The 16,515-nt window shown below is 41.9% G+C and overlaps 1 protein-coding gene across 6 annotated transcripts in view; it reads right to left on the bottom strand.

The window, feature by feature from the left end:
• The window catches only part of TUBD1 (tubulin delta 1), a 30,229-nt gene that overhangs the window by 10,512 nt on the left and 3,202 nt on the right, over positions 1–16,515 (bottom strand). For all 6 annotated transcript variants that reach the window (XM_070390573.1, XM_005892292.3, XM_070390575.1 and 3 more), the window contains 4 exons: positions 13,667–13,883; positions 12,520–12,751; positions 8,297–8,461; positions 422–562 (listed from right to left, as the gene is read on the bottom strand). In XM_070390573.1, coding sequence (XP_070246674.1) covers positions 422–562; positions 8,297–8,461; positions 12,520–12,751; positions 13,667–13,883 — 755 coding nt within the window. The remainder of the gene's footprint in view (positions 1–421; positions 563–8,296; positions 8,462–12,519; positions 12,752–13,666; positions 13,884–16,515) is intronic.

Below are 16,515 nucleotides of genomic sequence, written 5' to 3'. Positions count from 1 at the left end.
AACTACTGTAGCATAGGGAACTCCCTTCAGTGCTGTGTGTGACCTAAATGGGAAGGAAATCCAAAAAAAAGAGGGTATGCATGTATAGCTGATTCACTTTTCTGTACGCCTGAAACTAACACAACATTGTAAAGAAACTATACTCCAATAAAAATTAGTTTAAAAAAATTCCAAGAGATATAGGGAAAAAAAAAAGAATAAATGCGGGGGGAAGTTCCCGGTGGTTCAGTGGTTAGGGCTGTGAGCTCTCACTGCTAAGGGTGTGGGTTCAATCTGTAGCCAGGGAACTAAAGATCCCACAAGCCACATGGTGAGGCCAAAAGAATAAGTTCAAGGACTTCTTTTTTTTTTTAAAAGAAACCATCTGTACCATGAACATCTGCAAAATGTGCGTCTTAATTTTCACCCTGACTTTGCTCACCCACGTCCGCACTCTGCACATCTTTCCCACGAAGGATGACCAAGTTAGCAATGGAAGTGTTAAAATGAGTCTCTTTGTTGACAGACATTTTACCAAGAGGAGGAAGTCCTGATAAAGGTGGCCGCACCTGCCAATCAATACCTACCAAAAGAAAAAAAAAAGATTTTACAAATGGCCTTGAACAAGAACAGAAAAATGTTAAGATGATATATGTATTTTATAGAAATTTCCATTTGATAAGTACAAGTTAGGGGGGTGGCATTCTGCTAAAAATTTAAACATTCTTATCTGGTTGACCTAAAGTGATTCAAACCATTCAATTCTGAGACAGGCATGAAATAATTCTTCACTGAATATTAAAGGATGACAGTAGGTACAAAGGATGGAATTCTACACTGCAATAAAAAGAAACTGACTATGGATACACAAAAAGACACAGATAAATCTCAGAGGCATGATGCTAAGGGAAGCAAGTTTGACTGAAAAGGTTACATACTGTTTGAGTCCATTTATAGGACTTTCCTGGGCTTCAAAATCACTGCAAATGGTGACTGCAGCCATTTGGAAGAAAAGCTATGACCAACCTAGACAGCATATTAAAGAGCAGAGACATTACTTTGCCGACAAAGGTCCATATACTCCTCAGCTATGGTTTTTCCATTAGTCATGTATGGATGTGAGAGTTGGACTATAAAGAAAACTGAGTGCCAAAGAATGGATGCTTTTGAACTGTGGTGTTGGAGAAGACTCTTGAGAGTCCCTTGGACTGCAAGGAGATCCAACCAGTCCATCCTAAAGGAAGTCAGTCCTGAATATTCATTGGAAGGACTGATGCTAAAGCTGAAACTCCAATACTTTGGCCACCTGATGCAAAGAACTGACTCATTGGGAAAGACCGTGATGCTGGGAAAGATTGAAGGCAGGAGAAGAAGGGGACGACAGAGGATGAGATGGTTGGATGACATCACCAACTCAATGGACATGAGTTTGAGTAAGCTCCAGGAGTTGGTGATGGACAGGGAAGCCTGGCATGCTGCAATCCATGGTGTCACAAAGAGTCGGACACGACTGAGTGACTGAACTGAACTGATAGGACCATCTAGAAAAGGCAAAATCATAGGAATAAAATTCAGATCAATAGTTGCTAGGGGCTTGGGGTAGAGAAAAGAGACTGTCTACAAAGGGGTGTGAGGAGACTTTTTGGAGCACGGAAATACTGTCTCAATTGTGGTGGTGGTTACATGGTATTAAGTGTGTCAAAACTCATGGAACTATCCACCTAGAAAGAGTGAACTTCATTCTACATGTCTCTCTGAATAAACAAGCAAAACAGATACAAAAATGGTAAGGGATGTAGAAACACAAAGCAAAAATAGGATTGAAAACTGACTAGTCAAAGGGAAATATTAAGAAAACACTCTTAAATTATACATAAGATAGGGAAAAATTTCAGTGTGCAGTAACAGTTCGATTTTCAGCAAAAGAAATTTCAGAACAAATAAAAAAAATACTGGCATACTGAAATCATTGATAGTAATAAGACAAACAGGCCAATTTAAAAATCTGGAAAGATGTTTGAGCAAACATTTCACCAAAGAAGATAAACAAGTAGCGAATAACCACATGAAAAGATGCTCAACATCACTGTCATTAGGAAAATGCAAACTGAAACCACAAGGAGACACAGCTTCACAGCATCTAGTATGGCTCGGCCACTGGCTCTTAACTGCACCACTAGGAATGGCTCAGCCACTGGCTCTTAAACTGGCTTTACAACCATGTGAGGCACATCTGCCTTTGACTCCTGCTCAAGGAATGTTGCTAAACTTGTCTGTTTATCATGACGACTGCCTCTTTCCTATCCTAGCAGGAAACTAAAGGTTTGCTTTCTGGAGAGGAAAGGACTGAGTGTCTTCAGTCTGAAGAACGCCAGGCAGAGCTAAGGGCACGGTGCACACCAAAACTAGAGAGCAAGTGAGACCCAGGATAACCATGCCCCCCGCCGCCCCCAAGACCACAAGGGCTTTGTCTAAAACCCTCTGGGCAGAATATCTAACACAGCAGACAGGCAAACAGAATATCCAGTATGACAGACATACACGGGCTAGAGAGGGCAAAAAACACTGGACTGAAGCAGGTCAGAAGGCTCTGGTGAAGGTTTCTCTAGGAAGATGAAACTAACAGAATACTTGAATACAGGCAGAGCTTGCAGATTTTGCATGCTTGGTTCCAACCACCACAATAAAGTCAATTATCCCAAATTAAAAGACACTTGCTCCTTGGAAAATAAACTGTGGCAAACTAGACAGTGTATTAAAACGCAGAGACATTACTTTGCCAACAAAGGTCCAGACAGTCTAAGCTATCGTTTGTCCAGCAGTCATGTATGAATGTGACAGCTGGACCATAAAGAAGGCTGAGCGCGAAAGGACTGATGCTTTTGAACTGTGATGTCAGAGAAGACTGTTGAGAGTCCCCTGGAGACTTCTCCCCTGCAAGAAGATCAAACCAGTCAATCCTAAAGGAAATCAGTCCTGAATATTCATTGGAAGGGCTGAAGCTGAAGCTCCAATACTCTGGCCACCTGCTGCGAAGAACTGACTCACTGGAAAAGACCCTGATGCTGGGAAAGATTGAAGGCAGGAGGAGAAGGGGACGAGAGAGGATGAGATGGTTGGATGGCATCACCAACTCAATGGACATGAATTTGAGCAAGTTCTGGGAGACGATGAAGGAAAGGAGAGCCTGGCGTGCTGCAGTCCACGGGTCGAAAGCGTCAGACGTGACTGAGAGACTAAACAACAATCCCAACAAAGCATGTCACACAAATGCTTTTTCATTTTCCAGAGCATATAAAAGTTATGTTCACACTATACTGTAATCTATCAATTCTGCAACAGCACTGTGTCTAAAAAAACAGCATACCGACCTTAATTTACAAATACTTTATTAGTGCTAAAAAATGCTAACCGTCATCTGAACTTTCAAGTTATAATCCTTTTTTTAACTTGAAAGTTGTTTTGCAATAGTAACATCAAAGGGACTGTCCCGGTGGTCCCATGGTTGAGAGTCCACCTGCTGATCCCCAGTCTGGAAGGATCCCACAGGCTGCAAGGTAGCTAAGCCTGTGAGCTGCAACTCCAGGGCCCACACTGTAGAGCCCGTGCTCTGCAACAAGAGGAGACACCACAACAAGAAGCCCGGGCGCCACGACTAGGAAGCAGCCTCCGCCACCACCACGAGAGAAAGCCTGTGCGTAGCAACACAGGTCCAACACAGCCAAAATAAAGAAATAGTGGTTTTTAAAAAAAAAACAAAAAAAAACCACACATGATGACATAAAAAAAAATAGTAACATCAAAGATTACAGATCACCATAACAGATATAATAAGAAAAAGGTGGGAAATACTGTGAGAATTGCCAAAACGTGCCAGAGATGTGAAGTGAGCAAACACCGCTAGAAAAATGGTGCCGACAGATTTGCTAGATGAAGGGTGGCCACAAACCTTCAATCTGTCAAAGAACACAATATCTGCAAAGTGCAATAAAACGAGGTATGCCTGATATTAAGAAAAAAAAAATTTGGACAAGTAGTGAAACAGGGCTGAATAATTGACAGGTACATAGAAAAACTAAGCAAACGAGAAAACAAGGCAATCATTAACGCCAAAGAAAACAAAAAAAATTATACAGGAAGGGAAAAGTAATCACAGGATGCTCTGTTGCTCAGCTGTGAATAGCATTTACTTGATCATGACAGTATAAAACTGAGTATCACTTTAACCCAATGATGACTCTACTGTATCAGAAAGATGAGGAGACAGAGGGTACTTCGGGGCTTAGGGTCCAGTGTTAGGAAAAAGCTGAATCCTAACTCTCCGTGGTGGGAAGTAAATAGGTAATAAATAAATGAAAAATCTCTAAGTGGCAATATATAGATAAAAACAATAACAAACAACAACAGAGTTTTGAGAGACAGTTACCTTTAACAAGGAGACAACAGAAGAAGATTATGGACTAAGAATTTTTAACAACCAGCTTCATAGAATTAATTCACTCTTTAGGTACATATAACGAGTTGTGGCTTATATAGTAGAAAACTATGCAGCTACTAAAAAGAACAAGGCATGTCCAAATGAATGAACTGGAATAAAGGCTACACAATACTACACTCAAAAAAGCAGAACAACAACAACAAAAATACATAGTGAAGGCTATGGTTTTTCCAGTGGTCATGTATGGATGTGAGAGTTGGACTATAAAGAGAGCTGAGCACAGCATTGATGCTTTTGAACTGTGGTGTTGGAGAAGACTCTTGAGAGTCCCTTAGACTGCAACAAGATCCAACCAGTCCATTCTGAAGGAGATCAGTCCTGGGCGTTCATTGGAAGGACTGATGTTGAGGCTGAAACTCCAATACTTTGGCCACCTCATGCGAAGAGCTGACTCATTTGAAAAGACCTGGATGCTGAGAAAGACTGAGGGCAGGAGGAGAAGGGGACGACGGAGGATGAGATGGCTGGATGGCATCACCGACTCGATGCACATGAGTTAGGGTGAACTCCGAGAGTTGGTGATGGACAGGGAGGCCTGGTGTCCTGTGGTTCATGGAGTCGCAAAGAGTTGAACATAACTGAGTGACTGAACTGAACTGAATGTGATGTTAGTTTTATTTAAGTGTGTTTATATATACGCCCTTAGAACTTCGACTCTCATGTGAATACATTAATGCAAACTAGCAAAAATAAATCAACTAATAAAGTTTTTAAATACTATAAGTAAAACTTAAAAGTAAATAAAATTGTAATTTAGCTTGGTTCAGAGGGCCAAGCCAAAAGCTGCGGAAAATTCTTCCCAGGCCTTAATGGTTTAATCAAGAAACTACCAGCATGTACCCCGCTGATCCTTAGGGACCAATGACGTCTGTGTTCCTTCTGTGTCCCCTTTTGGGAAAGCAGTGTCTACAGTTATCCTCCACCTGTTCCAGCATGGTCTATAGGGAGTGGGCGTCCTTAGAGAGCTGTACTCAGGAAATCTCACCCGAGAAACATAAACCCACACCTGGACCTGTTTTTACATGACAAGGTTCTGCGTTTCAGGCTGATGGGCTAAAGCAGTGTGCTAGGAGGCTGGCGTGCTAACTCTGGAGGGCCTGGGACGGGTTAAGTGCATTCTGCAAGTGGGAGGACGTGACGCATGAGGTGACAGAGGGCAGAGGGTGGCAGCCAGCTCCCAACAGCGACTCCTGTGCTCCTCGCCCCTGGTGTTCAGGCTCTCGCATGGTCTTCTCCCCATGGGACAGGCTTGACCTTAATAACCAAAAGGATCATGCGAAATGATGGCATGTGACTTCCAAAGCTAGGTCATAGGAGACACTAACTGCTGCCTTGCTCCTTCCTGGGCCACTCTTCCTTCCTGTTCTGAGGACATGGAGAAAGATACATTGCTGAAGGCAATACAGATGGGGTCGATCTTCACACAGAGCATTCCGATAACTGCATGAGGAGCTTTAAGACTATATCCTTCAACCTGGTTAGTGACATAAATACATTTATTCATATATTTACTTTGGTCACCTGATGTGAAGAGCTGAGTCATTGGAAAAGACCCTGATGCTGGGAAAGATTAAAGGTGGGAGGAGAAGGGGACGACAGAGGATGAGATGGCTGGATGGCATCCCTGGCTCAACGGACCTGAGTTTGAGCAAAGTCCAGAAGATGCTCAAACATCTGGCATTCTGCAGTCCATGGGGTCGCAAACTGTCAGACAAAACTGAGTGGCTGAACAACAGAAATTTATAGGAAAACATTTAAATGTTCAAAATTCATATCTATAACTGAAAAAATGTTGGTACTCTAAATTCCCATATGGAAAAATGACCTGAGAGGGCCCAGAGGCCCACGTCATAAGCTACCCTGAGGTACACTGTGTTCCTTGAGAACAGGTATTGCCAGAAAAACAGGTCCTGTGGCCAAAAAGTTTCCAAAGCGTTACTTAAGATGTGAACTTTCCACTTATCTCCAAACCTCAGGCACTATGATCTAAAATCCATAAGGTATTACAGTAAATGTAGAGGAAATCCACTCTCATAGTACTGAAACCTAACTGATTGTAATCTGTGGTAAAATATACACTCCCAAAATTGTACACAGTAGTGACTTCAGTTAAACACGACAGACTGAACATACCAGTTTACTCCTCAAATCTCACTCACAACACAGGAATTTTTTTAAAAGGCACGAAAAAAATGGAAAGAAGATAGCCGTGACAGAATTTTCGAAGCTGGAAAGCAAATGAACCAGTGGTTACTGAGGTAGCAAAAACTGAGACTTCTGCCCACAGTGAAGGTCCTAGAAGCTGACCAAGTGCTTCTAGAAGAGGAGGAGATGGGAGGATTAGTTAAAAACCTGTATGAGAAGCAGTGAGAGCTCCAGGCCCTTCCCCAGCCCCTGCAGTATGTGGGCTGCCCCTCTCCATCTTGGAAGGGGGTTTCTACTCAGTAAAGGCGAAACCTCTGATTTTCAGCAATAAACACCCCAGATAAAGATCTCTGCACTCATAAAGTTCACAGTGTCATGAGATAAAAGATCCACTCTAAGGAATTCCAGAATGCTAGAAACAAGAGGAAATCCTAAAAGATACAAGAGAGATTAGAAATCAGACTGAAGTGGGACTGCTCAGCTGTAACACTGGAAGCTGGAAGATTATAGAGCAAGGCTTTCAAGACCCTGAGTAAAAATGATTCCCAGCCTCAAATCCTATACCTGGCCGAATCATCAATCAAATAGAAAAGCAGGATAATGACATCTGCAGCCTGAAAATGTTTACCTTTCCTGTACTCTTTCTTACAAAGCTCCTGGAGGCCAATGTCCAGATGAGGGAATAAGCCTAGAAAGAGGAAGATCTAGAATCTAGGAACTGGGCTAGAATACAGAAAGAGGCAGAGAGGCCAGTGCTGGCTGCTTCTCAAGCCTGCAGAGTAAGGGTGATGGTCTCTGGAAGGGATATCTTTAAGAAGATAATGGAAGTAATAAGATTACCTGATGGGTTGGCTGAGAAGAGTTTCATTTTTAGGGGAAAGTTTAGGGGTAGATTCGTAATAGGTACAAAGAGTATCAACCAAATAATTATTAATTCTAGGAGGAAAAAATAAATGGTACATGAAATAAAATGTAATCTGTGTATGTAGTACATGGCTCAACTCTGAATAAAATTTACATAGCAAAAATAATACAAACACTGAAAACTTATTTTAACTAGACTGGGAGGCGAGAGGGAAGGTGTGTGTATGTGTGTGTAGAGGGTATAAGAAGATTTAATTCTCAGTTTTACGCTAGGAAGGCAGAGGATATCTAAACCTGGAAAATAAAACAAATAACAGAATAAGGAAGATGTTTAGAAATGGAGGCCAATTCCAGAAAGAACATCTCAAATGACTGAAACAGTGCCCGCTGGGCTGTGGAGAAGTGGAGAGCTGACTGTTCTCTTCCCCATTATAAATTCATACTGGGCAATTATGTGACTTTTTAAAAATTTAAGATGTACTTTACATACAATGTGATGTACAGATTTAAATATACATTTAAATGAGTTCTGACAACTTGATTCTTTAAAAAAAAACTACATTCATATATTACTTTGATAAAAATAAAATAGAAATAATTGTCACACTCATCTGAATTTTTTTTTTGAGAAATGAAACTGTGAAGTGATTAAGAAATCTTCCCAGGATATTCTGGTGAGTTTTTATAGGAGCCTCCCAGATCAGAAGAAGGCACTATTATTTCAACTGGCCCAAGCCAGTTTATATTGGGAACTTCAGTACAGGCATTTTTCCCAGCTTGTGGGCTGCATATTTTTAAAATACCCTTTACCTTCTTCCATTTTCGCATTAGAAATGAGCATCTGTCTCAAATGCTTGAGGAGGCCAGCCCAAGTAAACGTGCTGTATGCCAGTGAATTCTCAGACATTTGAGGAATGTTACGAACACCCAGCATCTTGAATTCTGGATGGGGAACTAAATTCTCCATTAAGTCTCCTGCAAAAAAAAAAAAATCTGAACTCAATTCTTAAATTCCATGTTATTTTCGCTGGCTCATATACAACCATGATTGGACGGCTTGGGGGGGACCAAATATGTTTTCTCCTCCAAGGCTAAAACTGCTTAAATTTCAAAATGTAAATACAATTTCAGAGACAATATGTATGAATGCTTGATTAATGCTAATGTTTAATCAACTAGTGCTTGGTTTTGGCACCTATTTGAGCATGAATGAAAAAAAAACACACTTTGCCAAAAGGAAATAATAATTTTTTTTAAGTTAAGAACCTGGAAATGTGAATGAAATATTTAGCTAAACCTCAGGAAATCAAAGTAAGCATTAGAGATAATATATTTTTATTGTCATTCTGTGTTCACTAAATGCCCCCTTAGAAATTTTCTTAGATCTCTAATTTACTTTATTTGGTTAAATGATAAGCAGAACCTCTTAACATTAAACTCTACTTGGAAAGAAGACAGGATTAGTAATTCTTGAACACAGGAATATGTCTATCTTTAGAACGTTATACTCGTCATGAAAGAGAATGAAGGAGAAAGGCTACTTTGTTTTTCATTCAGAGCTTACTTATTTAAAAAATATTTTTATCTTTTTAATATATCTTGCATATATTTTATACATTTATAGAAAATACTTCTTTCTAGAGGAGAAAGAAAAATCTATTACCGTAACATGAATTTTAAATCTTATGGGGACTTCCCTGGTGGTCTGGGGGACTGGGTTTAATCCCTGGTCAGCAAACTTGATCCCACGTGCTGCAACTAAAGATCCCATGTGCCACAGTGAAGGTCGAAGATTCTGCATGCCACAAGAGCCTGTGCAGCCACATAAAGAAATAATACTAAAGAATAAATTTTATGATAACATTGATTGCAAACTCATAGCCTATGTCCTAATGTTAAGAACAAATTCTGACACAAACATCTACAAAATGTTGCACAAATTGATCTTATGGCTAGTGGCGTTTCCTCTAAATGTAAGAAGCCTTTTCTGTAAAGCAGCTAGGGCTGAATTCTGTCACATAGCATGTATAACAGAAAACAATCAGCAAATAATCCCTGAATGCTAACGCACAGATTCTTAAAATCTGTGTTTCCCTCCAGCTTTCTTGTTCACCTGGTCTCATCTTAACCATTCTTGGCCTTGTCAAACTCTGAGTTTCTGTCCCCACAAATTCCCACACTGAAATCCTTACCTCCAAGGTGATGGCTTTAAGGAGGCGATGGGGCCTTTGGGAGGTGAAGTCTCTTTATGAAAGAGACCCCAGAGAGATCTCTTGGCCCTTGTGCCATGTGAGGACAAAGTGAGAAGAGGGCCATCTGTGAAGATGGCTTCCCATCAGTTCTCCACAGGCAGTCCAGTGGATTTTTCACAACGCGATTATGCCAACAACCTCCTTAAACTCCTTCAGAGGCTTTCCCCTGCTCTTAGATTAATGAGGCAGCCTTTACATGCTTATGGGCTTCCCTGGTGGCTCAGACGGTAAAGCATCTGCCTGCAATGCAGGAGACCCGGGTTCAATTCCTGGGTTGGGAAGATCCCCTGGAGAAGGAAATGGCAATCCACTCCAGCACTCTTGCCTGGAAAATCCCATGGACGGAGGAGCCTGATAGGCTACAGTCCACAGGGTCGCAAAGAGTTGGACACGACTGAGCGACTTCACTCACTTTCCCTTTACATGCTTACAGGGACCTACAAGGTCGGCCCCTGCTCACTCCCCTAGCCCCAGGTGTTAGTCGTCCCCTACACCATTCTCTGTGCTCCAGTGACGCTGGATTTCTCTCTGTTCCTAAAGGGCCATGCTTCCTTCTGCCACAGGGCCTTTGCACATGCTATTTCTGTCTCCCTCCCTTTGCTTAGTTAACTCCAAGTCTTCATCACTTTTTGCTCGTGTTAACGTCCTCAAGGGCTGACTTCTTTGCCTCATCAGCCTAAGTCTGGTCCCACCGTGACACATTCTCTTGGATCTGCATTCCTTTCCTTCAGAGCATTTAACTCAGTTTTTAATTACACCTTCTTGGCATAATTGTTTAGTGTGAACACAATGTCTACATTGGTTCCTCACTGGATCCCCAACATTTAGCATAGTGTCTGGCACATAGCAGGAAGTCAATAAATACTGGTTGAATGAACAGATGTGCAATATGGTGAGTACTGTGGAATGCACAGAAATTAACAAGACACATGTCGCCAAGGAAGTTGCAAATTAGTGGGGACTACAAGACAGGCACATGACAGACTCCTCCAAGGAAACACATGACGCTAATCACAGCGGCGGCATCTGGGAGGGGTCAGAGGGTGACTTCCTTTTGATTGCATATTCTTTTGTACTCCTTGAAAAAATATGTGCGTTTGTGTGTGTAACTCTTAAAGATAAGCAAACACACTTAAAGAAATAATAAAGGCAAAAAACATTAAGTAACATAAAAGAGATACAGAATGCCGAGGGAGTACAGGGGTACAGAACTCGCCTGCTAGTGCAGGAGATGTAAGAGACATGGGTTTGATCCCTGGGTCGGGAAGATCTCCTAGAGGAGGGGATGGCAACCCACTCTAGTATTCTTGCCTGGAGAATCCCATGGACGGAGGAGCCTAGCAGGCTATAGTCCATAGGGTTGCAAAAAGTTGGATATGACTGAAGTGAGTGTGCACACACAGGAGTTCAGAGGTGGAGGGTTAATTTGGGACTTCCCTGGTGGTCTAGTGGCTAAGACTCTGTGCTCCCAATGCAGGGAGCCTGGGTTCAGTCCCTGGCCAGGGAATTAGATCCCACAGGCTGCACTAAAGATCCTGCATGCCTCAACTAAGATCCGGGGCAGCCAAATAAACATTAGAAAAAAAAAAAAAAATTATCACTTGAATTGGATCCTAAAGGATGAGTAGGTTTCAGTAGAAGTGAAGAAGGGAAGCAGGAAGTGATTTTTAAAAGAGGAGACACCGAGCCAAAGGAACAAAGAAGCAAAGTTCCAGACTGAAGAAGGAAGTGGAGACAGGATGAAAATCAAGTGGGGAATCTATGCGGAGGAGGCAGAAGGTGACAAAAATGCAAAATTAAGACTCAGAATATGGAGGCCAGGCTAAGGAATTATGACAAATCTGGCAGGTCATGCGTGAGCCACAGAATGGGGGGTGAGTAGAATACGAGGATTAGATCCATACCTCGGGGAGGCTCATTGGGGTCAGTGTGTCAGGAGGACTGATGCCGGGGGAAGAGGCAGGCAGCAGGAAGGGAAGCAGGGTTAGGATCACCTTAAGCCAGGGATGTCCATGTAGCTGCAAGCTTCTGTTTTTATGAAACAGAGACAGAAAGAGAGAGAAAGGCAGAGATTGAGAATAAAAAGAACTTTGTATTCAGGGGGAGCACGCAATATCAGTTAAGAGATGCTGACCAACTGAACCAATGTCAGAGAGACAGGGAGGCAGGAAAGAATGCAGACAGCTGGGAGAGATGGCACCAACAGGTCTGAGCATACTGATGAGATAAGAGGACAGTGGGAGAAATTCAGGCAACAGGAATGGAGGAAGTGGGGGAGGGGAGACGAGCCAGGGGAAAATGATGAATCCGTTCAGGGCATGCTAAATTTGAAGAAGCAGATGCAACGAAGAAAAGCGGGACAGGCAACTATTTGGGAAAGGGTAGGGCTGAGACGTATAGATTCCTGGGTCCTCTGCATCTGGATGGTTTGAATGGATAAAGCACCACTTGACAAATAAGCTGAAACAGTGGTGGGTTTTATTGCAGAGTGATGAAAACGATGGTTATGAAACTTTGTGAATATGTTAGAAAACACTGATGTGCATATTTTAAATGGGTAAGTTGTATGGTATGTGAATTATATCTCAAAATTATTTTTTTAAATAGGGAAGGAAAAAGAAGAAGAAGAAGAAGAGTCCTGAATAATGGAATCAGTAGAAGGTTTTGAAATGAGGGAGATGTGAGTATACCTTCAGGTAGAGGGGAGAGCCAGAGAAGAACAGCTTTGAGGTTTTCACAACATCAGACTTCTCTACAAATAACCCACAGGGACACAAATACCTAGTGGATTTCTCCTGTAGTGAAATAAGCCTTCCCCGGAGTAAGTAGGCTGGAACACACTTCCCAGCTGATGTGCGAGGACTTGATTTATATCACAGAAGGAGACCTGCTTGATATTCATCAGCTTCACACAGATCTTATGAACAGCATCGTTCTCATGAACAAGGAGGGCGTCTGAAGATCGGTATAAGTGAGAAAGTGTCAAAATGGAGTTGTAGTTCTGAACAATAACCTGGAGAGGAAGAGGCCATAAATAAGAAAGGTAGGAGAAGGACCTCCCTGGTAGTCCACTGGCTAAGACTCCACGTTCTCAATGCGGGGGCCAGGGTTTGTGCCCTGGTCAGGGAACTAGATCCCACATGCTGAAACTAAAGACCCCATGAGCCACAGCTAAGACCTGGAGCAGCCAAATTAATAAATAGTAAAAAAAAAAAAAAAAAAGGTAGGAGAGAATAGCAGTTAAGAGGGCATCCACTTAGGTTCAAATCCTGGCTCTTCCACTTTCTAGCTATATGATCTTAGATAAGTTACATAATCTCTCTCTGTCTCAGTTTCCTCATTTGTAAAATGTGGGTAATAATTATACCAGCCTCTTAAGACTTCTAAGAATTAATGACAGAATACCAGGAAAGCACTTAGGATAGTGCCCTGTGTATAGTAAGGGTTCAGTAAACGATGACTACACTATTCCTTTCACTATTACTATCATACTTTCTACATCATTTCCTCCTGTGACTTATTTCATCTCCATTTTATTATTTCTCCTACTAGGCTGATCAACAGCAAATTGGCTTACATAGAAATGTCCTTTCAGTGGTAAGAAATGAAAACTCTTTGAAGGTTGGCAATGGCAGGTCAAGGTCCCTGCTTTACAGGCAGTAGCCAGAGGGACTGACCCAGGAATGGGTTTCTGAGAGAAGATGCACAGTTTTCTTCTTTGGAATTTTTATAAATAAGGACACCTCATTTGCTTGGCAAAGTTTAAACAAAGTTAAATGAGTTGTTCATGAAAGTACCATACTGTATACTCACTCCTGACACAATAACTTAACATTTCCAAGGAAAGGATGAGATAGATCTTTTACGTATGTTTGTTTTAAATCACAAACACTACAAAACAGAAATTTTTAAATTGATATGTTCATACCTCACCAGTTCCATAAGGCCATATAATCTGATTCATTTTCAAAGCGCTTGAGTACTGATCTTGTAAGTTCTGAGTAACGAAGGCTCCTAGCCCAGATCCGGTGCCTCCAGCCATACTCATTATGATGAAAAAGCCACTCAAAGATTCGCATTTCTCTACTTCCTTCCGGATTAGGTTCATTATAGATTCTTCATGCCTGGGTCCATGAACAGAGTATCTATGCAGTCAAAACAAACATCTTTTAATTTAACCAGAGTGATGGATTGCAGAGAAAAGTACAGGAGAGAGAAGGCTTTCTAAACCTATGGAAGTGAACTACCTCTCATGAGACATACAGGTACCCTGAGTGACCAAATTTTATATACACAAGTTAAGGGGACTTCCTTGGTAGTCCAGTGGTTAAAAGTCTGTGCTCCCAAAGTAGGGGGCACAGGTTGGATCCCTGGTTGGAGAACTAAGATCTTGCATGCGACACAGAAGGGCCTAAAGATAACAATAATAATAATATACACCAAAAATAAAATGAAAAATAGAAGAAGAAAATAATAAGATACACAAGTTGAACAGTTTTTAAAAGTGAATAGGACTGCTGCTGCTGCTGCTGCTAAGTCACTTCAGTCGTGTCCGACTCTGTGCAACCCCATAGACGGCAGCCCATCAGGCTCCCCCGTCCCTGGGATTCTCCAGGCAAGAACACTGGAGTGGGTTGCCATTTCCTTCTCCAATGCATGACAGTGAAAAGTGAAAGTGAAGTTGCTCAGTGTGTCCGACTCTTAGAGACTCCATGGACTGTAGCCTACCAGGCTCCTCCATCCATGGGATTCTCCAGGCAAGACTACTGAAGTGGGGTGCCATTGCCTTCTCTGAGAATAGGACTGCTAGGAGAGCCAATTTACTGGGAATAGAAAATTCTCTTTAACAGGCCACTCCTTTGGCTAGAATTACCACGTGGTTCTAAAGATTCAGTTCAGTTCAGTTCAGTTGCTCAGTCATGTTCGACTCTTTGCGACCCCATGGACTGCAGCATGCCAGGCTTCCCTGTCCATCACCAACTCCCGGAGCTTACTCAAACTCATGACTATCCAGTTGGTGATGCCATCCAACCGTCTCATTCTCTGTCATCCCCTTTTCTCCCCGCCTTCAATCTTTCCCAGCATAAGGGTCTTTTCCAATGAGTCAGTTCTTTGCATCAGGTGGCCAAAGTGTTGGAGTTTCAGCTTTAGCATCAGTCCTTCCAATGAATATTCAGGACTGATCTCCTTTATATGGACTGTTTGAATCTCCTTGCAGTCCAAGGGACTCTCAGTCTTCTCCAACACCACAGTTCAAAAGCATCAATTCTTTGGTGCTCAGCTTTCTTTATAGTCCAACTCTCACATCCATACATGACTACTGGAAAAACCATAGCTTTGACTAGACAGACCTTTGTTGACAAAGTAATGTCTCTGCTTTTTAATATGATGTCTAGGTTGGTCATAGCTTTTCTTCCAGGAGCAAGCGTCTTTTAATTTCAAGGCTGCAGTCACCATCTGCAGTGATTTTGGAGCCCAAGAAAATAAAGTCTGACACTGTTTCCATTGTTTCTCCATTTACTTGCCATGAGGTGATGGGATCAGATGCCATGATCTTAGTTTTTGGAATGTTGAGCTTTAAGCCAACTTTTTCACTCTCCTCTTTCACTTTTATCAAGAGGCTCTTTAGTTCTTCTTCGTTTTCTGCCATAAGGGTCATGTCATCTGCATATCTGAGGTTATTGATACTTCTCCCGGCAATCTTGATTCCAGCTTGTGCTTCATCTAGCCTGGCATTTCACATGATGTACTCTTCATATAAACTAAATAAGCAGAGTGACAATATACAGCCTTGACATACTCTTTTGTCGATTTGGAACCAGTCTGTTGTTCCATGTCCAGTTATAACTGTTGTTTCTTGACTTGCATACAGATTTCTCAGGAGGCAGGTCAGGTGGTCTGGTATTCCCATCTCTTTGAGAATTTTCCAGTTTGTGGTGATCCACACAGTCAAAGGCTTTGGCATAGTCAATAAAGCAGAAGTAGATGTTTTTCTAGAACTCTCTTGCTTTTTCGATGATCCCATGGATGTTGGCAATTTGATCTCTGCCTTTTCTAAATCCAGCTTGAACATCCGGAAGCTCACGGTTCAGGTACTATTGAAGCCTCGCTTGGAGAATTTTGAGCATTACTTTGCTAGCATGTGAGACGAGTGTGAATCTATAATATTATGGTACAACATAATCTTCAATATTCATAACAGTACTCCTAAAGCAGGAATTCTAACTTTGCCACACATTAAAATCACCTTGGGAAGCTTTGAAAAATTCCAAAATTCAGACTTCATCCCAAACTGATTAAATCAGAATTTCTGGATGTGAGCCCTAGGCACTGGTATTTTCTAAAGAATTCAGGCAATTCTACTGTGTAGTCATATTCCCTATTAACTAGAATACTTGGCAGATAAAGATACTGTATTGATAATAAGTTGGCTGGCAGAATAACAGTGAAAAAGTGAAAACCCTTCTGCAAAAGACACTTGGTTTCAGCAATACCTAGACCTGAAGCATACAGAAAGGTGAGACAGAATGAGTGACTTCTGGGTGAAATCACACTCTAAATGTTAAAACAGAAATTCAAAGTTTGGTATGAGCTTCTCAGGTGGCTCAGTGGTGAAGAGCCCACCTTGCCAATGCAGGAGACATGGGTTTGATCCCTGGTCAGGAAGATATCCTGGAGAAGGAAATGGCAACCCACTCTGGTATTTTTGCCCGGGAAATCGCATAGACAGAGGAACCTGGTGGGCTACCATCCATGGGGTTGCAAAAGAGTCAGACA

The sequence above is a fragment of the Bos mutus genome, chromosome 19, assembly GCF_027580195.1.
Source record: "Bos mutus isolate GX-2022 chromosome 19, NWIPB_WYAK_1.1, whole genome shotgun sequence".
NCBI classification, from domain to species: domain Eukaryota; kingdom Metazoa; phylum Chordata; class Mammalia; order Artiodactyla; family Bovidae; genus Bos; species Bos mutus.
The sequence above is the reverse complement of the archived record's forward strand: the minus strand, read 5'-3'. Positions and strand labels throughout refer to the sequence as shown.